The sequence below is a fragment of the Passer montanus genome, unplaced genomic scaffold (genome assembly GCF_014805655.1).
Source record: "Passer montanus isolate IOZ18808 unplaced genomic scaffold, ASM1480565v1 scaffold42, whole genome shotgun sequence".
NCBI classification, from domain to species: domain Eukaryota; kingdom Metazoa; phylum Chordata; class Aves; order Passeriformes; family Passeridae; genus Passer; species Passer montanus.
In genome coordinates, this window is record NW_024369041.1 from 4170340 (window position 1) to 4184277 (window position 13938).

The 13938-nt window shown below is 42.1% G+C and overlaps 1 protein-coding gene across 3 annotated transcripts in view; it reads left to right on the plus strand.

The window, feature by feature from the left end:
* The window catches only part of PHYHIPL (phytanoyl-CoA 2-hydroxylase interacting protein like), a 55044-nt gene that overhangs the window by 16125 nt on the left and 24981 nt on the right, over positions 1 to 13938 (plus strand). Inside the window, exon 1 of one of the 3 annotated variants that reach the window (XM_039719650.1) lies at positions 7126 to 7393. The exons of the other annotated variants lie outside the window; for them this stretch is intronic. Coding sequence (XP_039575584.1) covers positions 7288 to 7393 — 106 coding nt within the window. The 5' untranslated portion in view covers positions 7126 to 7287. Of the gene's footprint in view, positions 1 to 7125; positions 7394 to 13938 lie in introns of those variants that run through there. 3 annotated transcript variants of the gene reach the window in all.

A 13938-nucleotide genomic window follows, 5' to 3' on the forward strand; every position in this document is an offset into this window, starting at 1 on the left:
ATGTATATAAATAATCATAGGTCTGAAAAACAGTATGAGAGCTTCTAGTAAGTGGCTGAATCAAATTAAATTTAAGATTAGTCTCACTACTCATCCAGTCTCTGAGCTAAGGAGAGGGAATGCCTTGGTGTTCCTACTCTTACTGATTAATACAATCTTCCTGGTGTTTCCTTAGTGCTTACCTGACTGTGTTCATTGTGTGGTAAAAAAGCAGTGACATCGACCTAGAACCCATCTTCTATGCTTATGCAAAATGCTTATAGCTCTATAGTTATAGGAAAATGAGATCAGTAGATGACACTGAGGAGCTAATAATTTAGACTTTCTCCATTATCCTTATTAATGTACATTCTTCTTGGCTATCTGAAGAGTTTTGGTTATCCAGTGAAAGGGTGTAGTATTATGAGGAAAATCTCATTCATAGGATCAGTTGAGAGAGTTTCAGAAAAGGCTTTGTGGAAAGGGGAAGGGCAGTAGGGGGCACATGAGAGGATACTGTAATGAAAAGCCAGCAGAAATGTGTCTTGTTCCAATGAAAATGGGAAACACTGAAGAGGGAATGGGTCACTGAGGGATACTTAAACAAGTAAAACTAAAATATGAACTGTGCTAGAAACAGAAAACTGGAGGGTCACCAAAACAGGGCTTTATATTCCAAGTTTAGTACACAGGAGAGAAACAGGGACAGCAGGAGGATGCACTGAAACAGCTGCCAAGAGGTTAAAAATAATAGGAAAAGACTGTGTTATAAGTCTTGAAGGCACAATAACACAAAATTACTTGACCAAGAAAATATTAATTGTAATTAATTTGTAATAAGGAGATAAATTTTGAGACCAGTTCTTATTCTCCCTAAGACTAATTGGACTTCTGCCATGAAGTTTATTGTGAAGGAGATTAAACTTTAAATAATGGCTTGCTTAAGAAATCATTGATGTAATTATGAACTGCTGGGAAAAAGTAGCTAAGAAATACAGAATGAAATATCATCACTTGAACAAATGCATCTGAGGTGTCCCTTCAGATATTTAAAGAACTGATGGAACAGCTAGTTGCTAAAAAACCCCACAGAGAATTGAGGAAGTATCAGGAGACTAATAAAGTCTCAGCATGCCAGAAGTCTTTAAAAACTGAATTAAGAGTAACTATGGAAACTATTGTCCTATGGGCATGGCTCCAAATTGAAACAAATACTATAAATAGTGAAGCTGAAGGGAGAAATGTATTTACATGGAGGTGAATAGTGTAATGAGACCCTGATATGGCCCAGGTGTACTGCAGCAAACCAAGCCAGGCCAATTAGAATGTTTATCCTCCACATCTTTTACGATGAAGCCACAAGATAAGCAGGGGACAGAACAGCATCAAGACTTTACAAAGACATTTGATGCTGTGCCACATAATATCTTAAGGAAATTACTGAAACAAGTCACCTGGGGCTAAAATTCACTTAAAGGTATCAAAGCTGGCCACTGAACTGTAGACAGAAACTAAATCTGAATAGCAGTCAGCATTGTCAAGGATAAGCAGACATTAGTATCCTTTAAAGGTCAAGATATGGTCCAATATCTGAAGGATAAGGCACTAATTAAATGTGAAAGTGGTTACAAAAGTTGGAAGACTGATTTACAGCACAGAGGAGAGAGGTTCAGATTGTTCTCTAAGGTTACTCTGGCTCTCATAAAGGGAGGCTAAGCTTAAAATGAAATTAATAAGTGATAACGCTAAGCATTAACAGCACTTTGTGTCCATTAAGGAACAAATAAATTTTATGAACTACAAATACTTTTTTTTGCATATGAAAAACTTTTCTTTCTTAGATGCTTATTCAGACTGTATAATCAGAAAACTGAAATTCAAAAAGCAGCACCATCAATAGCATTAATTAAATGATAATTTTCTTGATGTCTTTCTTGTTCTGAGAGGAATATTCCCTTTAAATTGTTTATGTTGCTTAGATTAGGTTGAGATTTGCACACCCAACTGGTGCCATCAGAGGGCTCCATACTCTGAAGTTTTCCTTTTGAATGAGGATGGTGTGGCAGTAGTGGGTGGTAAGGAATGAAGGGTTGGATAGTAGGGCACTTCTGTGATTGTCCTGGGTCTGACCAAGGACTTAGCCAGGATAGTGCAGTCCCTTTAGCAGTGGCTGAAAATGGGCATTTACAGAAGGCCATGACAAGTACCTATAAGTCTTCAGTAACTCTTCCCTGGACTCAATTGGTTTTCAGCTTAGGGCTCAGTCACTCTCAGCTCAGTCACTTGTGGTTTTAGTAACTCTAAATTATTCCTTTTGCATGAACTTTTCCAGCCTTCCCTTGAATGAACAAAAATTTCTAGCACTGGCACTGTGCTTTAGTCTTACAACTGTAACATTCATTGCAGGAAATACCTCGTCCTTTCCTTTGCTCTGAAGCTGCTGCTATTAACTGCAATTGACACCCTCTTAACTCCTGTTTTGGGAGACTTGGCAGAGTCAGACTCTGGCTATCCCATTTGTGCCACTTGTGCTCTAGTGAATTTCTATCTTATATGCCCTTGGTTATCTTTTTCATGGACTGATTATCTTTTTATGCAAGTTGTAGACTAGCTGTGCCTACACTGAAGCCATTTTTCCAGATTCATGAGTAGGTTCCCTAGCACCAGAAGTCACAATAATGCCTTGAAATTGTATCTTTGATGTTTTAAAGTATGCTTTATGGCCTTGCAAGAGAAGCCTGAATGCATAAACTGAATTCAGTTCTTGCAATGAAGCCCTCTGAACAGGAGAGAAGAGACATTTTGAGATGTATGAGCCACTGCATGCACCTCACTGGAGGGTTCCCAGAAGCTGTGGGGCTTCCCAGCATCTCAAACAATGCTGAAGCAGAAAAAAGCAGGCAGAGACATTTCCAGGAGAGCTGGAGCCTCACTGCTGGCCTTGATGTCAGGGTGCCTGTCCATGGCTGGTACCTTCGCAGAAAGAGGGAGAGAGACTCACTCTAGAGCTAAGAACAAACACTGCTGCTCTGCCTTGGATTTTCCTAGAGTATAAAAGGGGGACCTCTGCCATCATCCTCATTGTCTGAGCACTGGAGGAGGTCCTTGCTTTGTTATCTGAGAAAAACAAAGAGGTTCCTGGTTAGATACTGTACCCAGTGCTCTAAATTGTCACACACCAATGTCCATCTCAGGAGGATGAGGTGTCACACTTCACATTAACTCTATGGAGTTATGGCTTTCACTTAGGGTCTTCAGTTTTGGGGTGGGTTTTTTTGTCTTTCTGTCACCAGTCTGTGGATTTTACTTCAGTTCTATGGTGTTTCAATAATATTTTGAACACAATCCTTTTTCAAGTGTGTGCCTTTGCACGCTCAAAACAGTTGAGATGTCCATTAAGGACAGAGAATGACTTCAAAATTGCAAAGAATTTATTTCCATGAAACTTCAGGGATTAGTTGCTAAGTTTAGCCAGTGCATCTTTTAGGACTGATCTCAATACTGATTTTCATCCTTCTTTCTATCTGTCCTTTAATATTTTGCTTTTCTCATCAAAAGTGACATATTATTAGGAGGAAAATAATCCCAAAATGCTGTGTTTAATTCCTCCCTGTTTTTCTTTCCTGAAAACCATGTCTGTAGCCTTTTTGCCTTCTGCTTGCACAGTCCACTGAGCAATAACACAAGTCGTTTTTTATTCCCAAGTGGGAAGGTCGGGCTGGAACTCTGAGTCTTGCTGAGGTCTGAGAAAGAGGGTTTCTTTTATAACTTGCAGATAAATCTTGCTACAATGAAATACAAAAGAGTTTTCAAATAGTGAGTATGGGGTGGCCCAGCTCTGTGCTGTGCTCTGCTGCTAGTGCTCAGCAGTTTTCCCAAAGCAGAGTGCAACACAGGTGGGGCTGAACTTTGTAATTGTGTAGGGGGGAGAAAAGGAATATACAGCAAACCCTTTTCCCCTTGTTTTATGGCATGAATGAGGTTGTGCCTTTTAGGAAAGAAGCCACACACCTCTCCAGCTGGCTGGCAGCCTCTCTGCCTTTCTGCTGTGGAGTCATAGCCCTGCAGCAAGATCATGCTGACCTACCTGGGGCACTGTGGATGCCAGGCTGAGGCAGGAGAGCTGAGATTGTTGAACCTCACCAGGCAAGAGCTGTGTGTCACAGCTCACGTTTCTGGGTGTGTGCATCACGCTAGAAAATACTGCTTTGCTCTCCTTGTGTGAGGTTACTGTAATAACAGACACATTGTTAACACATTCTGTTGTTGAACTACAGAAGTTGGTGAGATTTTGTTTATCTAAAGGCGGGAAGTCTGAGAGGTTGCTGTTGTGGTAAATTCTTTGCAAGCTTTTGCAGTTCTAAGCACATGACCCTCTGCTGTCTCTAATGTTGTGCTGCCATTGGCAGACTTTCCATTACATAATGTTGACCCATATTTGTGATATGTGACATTTTTTGCTAAACACTGTCAGGGATAATCTGTCACAGAATAAACTTTCTGATTATATGCTGAGGCTGTCATCCTTTAGCACAAGCATAACTTGTGCTTCAGACAGTGATATTCCTTGTTAAGACAAGCAGAGTATAGCTCTCTCAGGTGAAAAAAAATGCCATGAGAGCATTGTGTGCTCTGAGACTGAAATACCTCAGACTAAATTCATTGCCAAGTGATTGCATGGAACCACATCTGGGAGGAATTTGAGCTTTAAAAAAATGTTGATCCCTTGCCCAGGTGATGGGAGTGGTGATAGGCTAAAGGAAGCATGCAGCCTGAAGTGTGACTCTGCAAAATACTGTCTCAGGCAGGTCTAGCTTTAGAAAAGCAGAGCTATGGAAAAGGTTTCTCTGCACTACACTTACACAGAAGTCTGCTGGTATTTGGAGAGTTAATCAGTATTTTCTTAAGAAAAAATTGTAATGGTGTGGAGAAAGAAATAGATAGAGCTCAGACAGGGGTTATTGCTACAAGGTAGCTGAGAAATGAGAGGCCTTTGAGGAATGGGAACACCCCCAATGCTGTCCGCTTTCAAAGAGCTATGCAAAATCCATCCGTTCTTAAAAACCTGATTTCAGTTGTATAGAATAAGAAGTAGAGGAGAGAAAGGTGTATAAAATAGAAGCAGAGAATAAATTGGGAATTCTCTCAGTATTCAAGAACAGTGTCTGTTTCAAATGGACTTTATATAATGTTATAGCAAAGTAACAAGATTGTGTGAGCTGCTGAAGTGTCTGCCACATTGTGGAAGGGAATGAATGTGGAACATAAGGCTAGAGACTAAATACACCATCTTCAGGGAAAGAAATTTTCCAGCCTTACGTAGGAGATGCCTGTGTGCTAAGAACAGTTACAATATCAAGCAGAAAGGTTTTGATTCAGCACAGGGAATTAATGCTTGTCAGAGACAAAATTAAAACCTGATGAATGCAGTCTCACCCACTTTAATTTCTTCCCTTTCTGATTCTAAATTTGTCCTCATTCTGTCTGTTCATTCATTCATATATTCCTCTCCCTTCCCACCTCCCCATTGACTCACACTCTCCCTGTTATTACTTCCTTTTCATTTTCTCTTCCTTTAGGTTCCCTTCCTACTCATTCCATTTCTCCTCTGCCTGACCCCTCTGCACCCATTTTCCATCATGATGAAAAACCTCAGAGAAATAAAGAGCAGGGGAAAAAAAAGGATGAACTAGAAAGAGGGGGAGGGGGGACAGGTAAAGAGTACACAGTTCCAGAAGGGTGCTCCACATTGCTCTTTCTCCCTAGGATGTACTACAGATTTTTGAAGGTGTCAGAGGAATCCAGGCTTCTAAAAAGTATTCCTTGCTTCTAGGCTGCAGCACTTGGCCGTGGCTTCATGAAAGGAAAGAGCAGAGTTCATTTTCTGAGATTAGTGTCCCTGGAAACCATCATAAAGAATGGAAGGATCCCAAAGTCCAGTGTTAGTGGGATGACAGACATCCAGCTGTGCATAGGGCTTGCTACTGTGCCAGATCAGTGTCAGGGAGGACACTGGGTGGTCTTGGGACTGCAGAAAGAGAAATGGGAGCTTTAGGGACTCTCTGGACTTGATGTCATCTGGTGCTGACCAAGAAACGTCACAGCCTCAGTCTTGGTGGGAGCCTGCATGCAATGAACTGCTGTTTCTCAAAGCAACCAGTGTTGATATTTCATGATCAATGACTAAACAGTGTCAATTTTATTTTGGTGAAACAACAAATCAGTGGCAGGAATGCTTGTTGTAATGTGTGGTAGGAAACGGGTTCAAACCACTTTGTCTGGAAACTGGTGATCCCATCCCAGCACAGTGAGCTTGATCCCAGAGTCCATGACCTGGAGAAAGCAGTGCACTCCTGCAGCCAGAGGCCCAGAGGCTGCTCCTTTGTCCAGCCTGCAGGCCTCTGTGGGGAGGGAGCTGAGCTGTCACACCTGATGATGGTGGAGTGCTACACAGTTTAATTTATTATCCTATTACTCTTTACATTTTCTCCTTTTCTGGCCCCGTTCTTGTTCCTGAAGCTGGGAACTGATAAATAACTGATAAATAATCAAGCCTTTTCAGAAGGGCTTGATACAAATGGGACCAATACCATGTAGATTTTCTCCTTCCCACAAAAAGGGCAGGTGGGCAGATAGCAAGAAAGAGCTCATTCCCATACCCTCTCTTGCGATCAATTACCTTCTGCCAGCTTTTCTAGGTTTACCAATCTAAAACTGGCTAATATTTCTTTCTGCAAATTCTTGCATAATCAGGAAGGATCAGAGTGGACGGCAGAGCCCTTGCAGTTGGGTGTGATTTCCACACAGCGGTCATGGAGGGCTGTGCGCTTAGGGAACGGGAAGTCGCTTGGCTGTGGCTTGGGGATGGTTTTGCCTTGGGGGACTCTGTCGGGTTACGGAGTAACCTCGAAACAAACCACGCCGCGGCGGTGAGCAGCTGTGCTCGAGGCAGGCCGGCTGGAACCCGGACCGGCCGTTCCAGGGCCTGACCCGGAGCGCTTGGACTCCCCGGGCGCTTCCCGTGGAAGCGCGGCCGCCGTTACATAAGGAGCGGCGGGGGCAGGGACGGCTCCGAGGCGGCGGCCGCGGCCCCTTTAAACGCGGATCCCGGGGCGCGCCGGCCGCCCGCCTCGCTGCTGCCCCCTCCCCGGCTCGCTGCGGTGACAAATCCGCTCCTCGCCCGCCTCCTCCGCCGAGCGCTCGCAGCCGAGCCGGGCGGCGCCGGGAAGCGCTGCCGCGCGGCTCTGCACCGGAGCCGGCCAGCCCCAGCCCCCGGCCAAGCCACAGCAGGCAGCGGCGAGGGGCGCGATGGAGGCTCCGCGCCTGGCGCACACCATGAGCAGCCCCACGAGCCCCTGCGAGGAGGTGATCAAGAACCTCAGCCTGGAGGCGATTCAGCTCTGCGATAGGGACGGTAAGCCCGGGCTCGGCGCGGCTAATCCCTGCAGACGTAAGATGCTGCTGCCCTCATGGATGCTAATGCAAATTAATCCGCGCGTCGTATGGCCCTTTGTTATCCCCCATGAATTTGTAGGTGCAAGTGTTCCCCACCCCTCCCGCCGCTGCCGCCACCCTCCCGCCATTGAGAACAAAAGAAGAAGAGAAGGTTGCACCTTGCTGGAGGGAAGGGAGGGAAAACCGCCGCTCCCTAAACCGTGCCTGGCGTTGCGGTGCGATTACCCCGGGCAAGCCTGATGCACAAGCCTGCCCTGCCAGGAATGGACGCTGGGGCTTGTTCTGGGAGAGGCAGCAACGGGAGCCAGAGCCCGAGCTGCGGAGAGTCCGGAGCTAGGGATGGGGTAGCGGCCCCGGTGGGGTTTTGCTGCCCGCGGTCTCCAAAGTCCTTTGTATTACAGAGCAATTCCCGTGCTTCAGGTAGACGGGCGGATGTGCCGGCCGGCGTGGGCAAGCGGCCAGACTTGTTGCCGGTCCCTCGTGGGGGCCGTGAGGCGGCGAGCGTGGGGCTCGCAAGATGGGGCGCGGGGGGAGACCGAGAGGGAGGCGGTTCAGCACCGCGGACAGCACCGCGCCGGCGGGCCCGGCCGCGCCGAGCCCCGCGCCCCGGGAGCCGCAGTGCCCCGGGGACAGCGGCTGTCAGTCCGTCCGCCCGTCTGTTCCCGGCGGGCAGGCGAAGTTCGGTTTCGCAGTAGCAGGCGCGGGTGGTAAAGGTTGTGTGTGTTGAAGCAAGCAGATAAATGTCAGGTGGTGACGGGGGACAGCCAAAACAAGTGTACGTGCTCGAAGCGACGCTGACGGCTGACTAGGGGAGAAGAGAGACATGTCGCTTGTACCCAACTGTGACTGACAAAACTAAACAGACCCACTGCCTGTCAAACAATGAACTAATATTTCTTCGTAGAATGGCATTTCATTTGTTCGCGTGTACCAGATAATTTCTATCTTGTCATTTCACATTGAATTATTAAAAATAACTTTTTGTTCTTGGATGCAAAATGTGCTTTGGGTGTGGAATTTGTGTTCCCTAGTAAATGTACCAAGGAATGGGAGTACTGTATAATGATTGGTACAGCTGAATTAATGAAACTATTTCCTTGTGGTGAACATATTTTTGGAGCATAACTGTTAAAGATGATGGCTATAGAGGGAGTCAGGCCAGTTTTCTCTGTTATTTTTTACAAATTGGGATTAAATACTTCACTTTTTTGACCTAGGCAGACTCTAACATTTAAAAACCTGAATTTTTGTAAGCTCTTATTTTTTTTCTTGTAATATGAAAAACAAGATAAGGCATTGAAAAGTCTCAGTTATTATTTTATCAGTATCAGGTTTTTAATCAATATTATTTTTATAGTTAGATTAGAAATTCTTTGATTTTTTTTCTTTTAATGTTGGAATTAAGATATATGCACTTCCATCCATTCATGCCTTACTCAATGCCACAGGAAATTGAACTATGTTTATAGTAGTGGAGATTATGCTGGTTTTTAATCAATATTATTTTTATAGTTAGATTAGAAATTCTTTGATTTTTTTTCTTTTAATGTTGGAATTAAGATATATGCACTTCCATCCATTCATGCCTTACTCAATGCCACAGGAAATTGAACTATGTTTATAGTAGTGGAGATTATGCTGGTTTTTTCATTAAAACACTTTTTCACCTATATTCCTTTAATTAATAGTAGATGTAATTAAAAATATATACATTATGCAATCCTTTCATATCTGTGCACCCAAAGTAATTGTAGTGAAGTAGTCCATGTTAATCATGGCAAACTCTATTTGGATCAACATACAATAGAAAAGGACTGCTTGATTCCTATGGATTAATGTCATACAGGCAAGAAATGGAAAAACAGTATTTTTTGTTTCAGTTCCTTTTTGGTTAGACTTCACTGGAAAACAACAACTTTCCTGTAGATGTGGCTTTACAAACTAACCTTCATCAAGCAAGCTACCATCACCCAGGGCTGTTCCTCAATACATGTCTGAATTTCCACAGGAGCTGCCTGTATTGGGGATGGCAGGGAGACAACTCAGTGCCTCAGCTGGCACAGGGCTGCTCTTGAGCATACTCCAAAATTTCCTACAGGTGGCACTTATGCATCAAAAAGCTTGTTTTAATGGAAACACAAAACAAGGAAGCAAAGGTTAAAGCTTTCATTTTTGAGATAAGTGTACAAATGTACACGCCATACATTTAGATCCCCGAGTATGCACATGGGTACATTTGCATTATAAATACTTGCAATTTATTTTAGGGTATCTTTGTTGAAAAGGGTGATGTTCTTAAGGCAGTTGGCATCATTGAGGTTCAACAAAGTCTTGTGATAAATGGCAATGTATTACACATAGTAAATTGTAATTATGCTAGATTTTCATATTCTGAAAATGTCCTTGGTCTTTAAGATGTACTAACTGGAAAGACAGCCAGTGAAACCATAACATTATACGTCCAACTATGACAAATTCTGCAATGCACGTAGTTGGAACTGCAAGCAGTGCTGCAGTAAAAACATAAGCAGTAATGGAATATTTATGTAAATAGCAAAATATTTTTCTTGTTTTCTAAGATGAGCAGATTAATATTGAGATGTTTTATATTCAGCAAACTGGGTTATACCTTCTGTGAAGTTATATACAGGAGCCACAAATCTAGAAATTGGAGTAAGCAATTAATAATATCATGACAGTTCATATTTTTTTGGATTTTTTTCTGGGTTTCTTTCAGTGTTGTTTTTGCAGGCATTGTAATCTCTCTTAATGAATCAAAGCAATTTAAAACTTACAAATGTTAAATAAGACATAAGAAATATATGCACTTTGGAAATTTTTTTAGATAAAAACTCCTGATAAGGTTTGGTTCAAAGTGAATGCAACACTATAAAGCCAGTTATGAGCTGTTATTTTCAAAGGCATCTTGCATTATTTGCTCTTATTCGTTCACTTGGGTCCAATAGCACAGCTCATTCTGATGCACAGTCTAAGGTAGCTCCTCTGAACTCTCTTGAACTCATTCTGTGTATAGGAAAAAGTGTAGCATTTGTTATTTTTCTTTGCTATATTTGAACATTGTAGCCATATTTCTGTAAGCTTAGGCCAGGAATGAATGTTTAATCAGTGCTGAACATTGTGGTGACCTTTTTATAAAATTTGTATTAGCCTTACCTGGGAATTAAACCTTGAGTAGATGAATGGATCTCTTTTGTGTCATGAGCACACCAATGCTATAGATACATAGCTGATGTCAGAAAGTCTTGGGAAAAACCAAGCTTTTCCCAGGCTTGGCAGAACAGTCTTGGATGTCAGCAGCTGAATTTCCCGAGACTCTTCTGTGGCTGTGCCGTGCTCCCCCTACAGATGCTGCCCTGTGGCTGTGGGCTGAGAGCGGTGACGCCGGCATCCACTCCCCTCCCTTTGCTGGCACAGACAGAGGGAAAGCAGAAGACACCTGTCCAATGACACCTGTCAAAATGCAGAAAGGAGAGCAGCACAGAAACAAACCTTCAAAGAGGATGCTGGAACTTGGGGAACACAGACAAAGGAGTCAGGCAAGAAGACTGGCCCCAGAGGTGCTAACAGACTTGAGGCGGTCCTCAAGAACAGGAAAGACTTGCAAGATGGGGATTAGGTTAAATGGAAATTGGACAAAATAACCCTGAATGGGACATGAAGATAAAGGACCAAGGAAAGAAATCTAAGTTCAGGCAGCATGCGCAGGGAAGGAAAGCTGGGGGGAAAAGGTGAGGGCATGTTCACTCAGATTAACTTTAAAGAATGAGGAAGTACAAGATGGGGTTACTGGGCAGTTTGGACCAGGGATGGAGCTAGGACTTGCTGAGCAGAGAACTGGGACTGAAAGGACAGCCTTAGGAATGAAGAACAGCACTTGTGTAGTGTGACTGGGGAAGAAGGAAGGGGGACAGGAACAAGTTCAAGGAACAGGGCAGAAGAGGCCATGCTCTGGTGTGACTGCCAGAGAAGTGTTAATGTGTATCAGTGCATGACACCTTCCAAAGCCACACACCACCCCAAGATGACAAATTCTCCTTGTTTGTTTGCTGGCAGAGAAAGGTACCATGGAGTACTCAGAACCAATGGCTGCTGCTCACTTCTGTGAGAGTTGGATTTGAAAAAAAAAGGCTTTGAAGAGAACATCAAGCACATTAAGTAATTTTCCTGTGCCTTAGTTTTCCATGTGTAAAATGGAAGCACACTGCTGCCTCCCCTCACAGCAATGTTTTCAAAATAAACTAATGAATGTTTGTTAATCAGACAGACACTGTAGTAGCCTGGAAAACCCATGAGGTGCATGGAAAAACCCGTGATGAAATTCATAATTTTGTCTTCAGAGAAGAATATGAATAATGTGTAGCAAATAAGTCCTGGGACTACACATTGAACAAAAGCAACTAGCTGTTACAAGAAAAATAGTTCATTATGTACGCACTATTCATTATGTATGCTGAATGAATCAGAATTTATGTGGAAAAATTAGTATGTAATCATGCAGTTAAAGGCTATATCATAATCTAAAGAAAGTGTCCAATGTAAGGTTATTCAAGTATGCTTCATTCTGGTATTTTCTAACTGTTGATGGCTTGAACTGTACAATCTCACTAACGCGCTTTTAAACTTTTTTTCTGCCTTCATATATTTGAAGATAGTATTTAGGCATTAGGATCAGAGCTGGAACTTGTGTCTTGGCCAGTTTCAATTAATTCCATCACCTTTCAAACACTTGGCACCATCACAACTGTTTAGTCTACCAGGCTTGTATAAAAACATTACATCATATAAGCTAAGATGTCATTTCTGGTTTATGTAAACAGCTTGCATCTTTGGCTCTTCATGTTATTTGAGCATATCTCATGTTTTCTAATTTATTTCAGGAGTTTATTAACATGCTGGATTTATTGGAGGATTCAGAAATATTTTTTCTGGAGTTCATTAATTGTGGTTTACATTGCCATATTGTGTACACATTCACCTTTCAAACAGAAGGGACAAAGTGGCATCATCCAGTCTCTGCATGTGATCTTCAAATCCCCTTTTTGGCATTATGGAGCAATATCACTGCTATTTCTGAAATGTCATCATGTGTGTCTGAGAGACAGGAAAAAATCAAATATCTAGGTAGACTCCCACATGAGGGATGACTGAGAGATCCAAATTTCACAGCAATTCTTAATGTCCTGAATCTTTGTTGTTGAACAGTTGTTTGGTTTTTTAAAAAAAACGATGACAATTCTGAGCACAGTTCATATTTTCTGTATTTAGTGTAATAGAGAAGTGCTTTTGTTTGTGATATTTCGATAGGACACAACATTCGGTTATGCTTATTGTTGGTTTGTTCCTCTCCCTGGCTGAAAATTTGGAGATTTAAATTTACTCTCTTCAAAATGCAAACCGTATCACTTTTCTAGGGTTTGAGTGGTGGAATGCCAACTAAGAAATATGTTTCTTCCATATAATTATGTCTAACCTGGCTGAACTTGAACATTGTGGGGGTTTTTTTTGCTTTTTTTTGTGGGTTTTTTGGGGGTTTTTTGTGACAAATGATAATGTTGCTTCAGGTAGGGATTAAAATCTAGCACATCACTTCAAAAGCTCACTTGCTGCAAAGAAAAATACAAATTAATGTTTTAGCTTTACATTCTTGCCAGAGACTAAGATTTCACATATTCCTTATTGTTAGAATAGAAAAATACTAAATAGAGCCAAGCAACAAGTCTTCATGAATCATCTTTAGAGTTGTGGAAGAGAAGAAAACATTAGTTTTCCCTATGTCTTCCACTTCAGCAAGTATTTCATCCTGTCTTTGTTTATATCATAAGCAATGATGTCACTAAGTAGCAAGGCTTTGCTGGAAACTGGCTATTCAACATCCTGGTGTCAAGAAATGTAGCAATCCAAATTTATATTCATGAATTTTTAGGGTTATTTTCCTTCCTTCCTCCTTCTCATCTTCTTTTACAGCTTCATGATGCCCAAACCTACATAATTGATTGTGAGCTATTTTGTCTGGCAATGACCAAGTTATATATTATTAGTTATTTATGTTTTGATTGCCATTCTATTTCTTCTCCTTTTCATTCAATTATTCTTTACTGTAACTCTGCAAGATCCTTTATAAAGCTACAGAAATGCTTGATGTGTAATTATGCTAGATTCACCTACAGAATCACTGTTCTTTCCCAGTGCTGACATTGCTGGGTTGAAACTCAAACATATAATATAGCTTTTGTAGTTAATTTCTAGTCAATTTTATATGTAAAGCATTTTAATCATCATTGTCTCCTGTGTATGTTCCTTCTTCTTTGTGTTTGTTTCAGATTAGAGATCCCAGATGCACTCTTTCATTTATTCTGTAACAAAATTCACTGTAGCACTTCTTGCCCATGCTTGTAAGCCATCTTGTGCTTGCAGCTCCTTCTGTTTAGTGTTATCTGCAATACAAAAATGTGATCTCTCTTTAGATCATTCACAAAGACACAA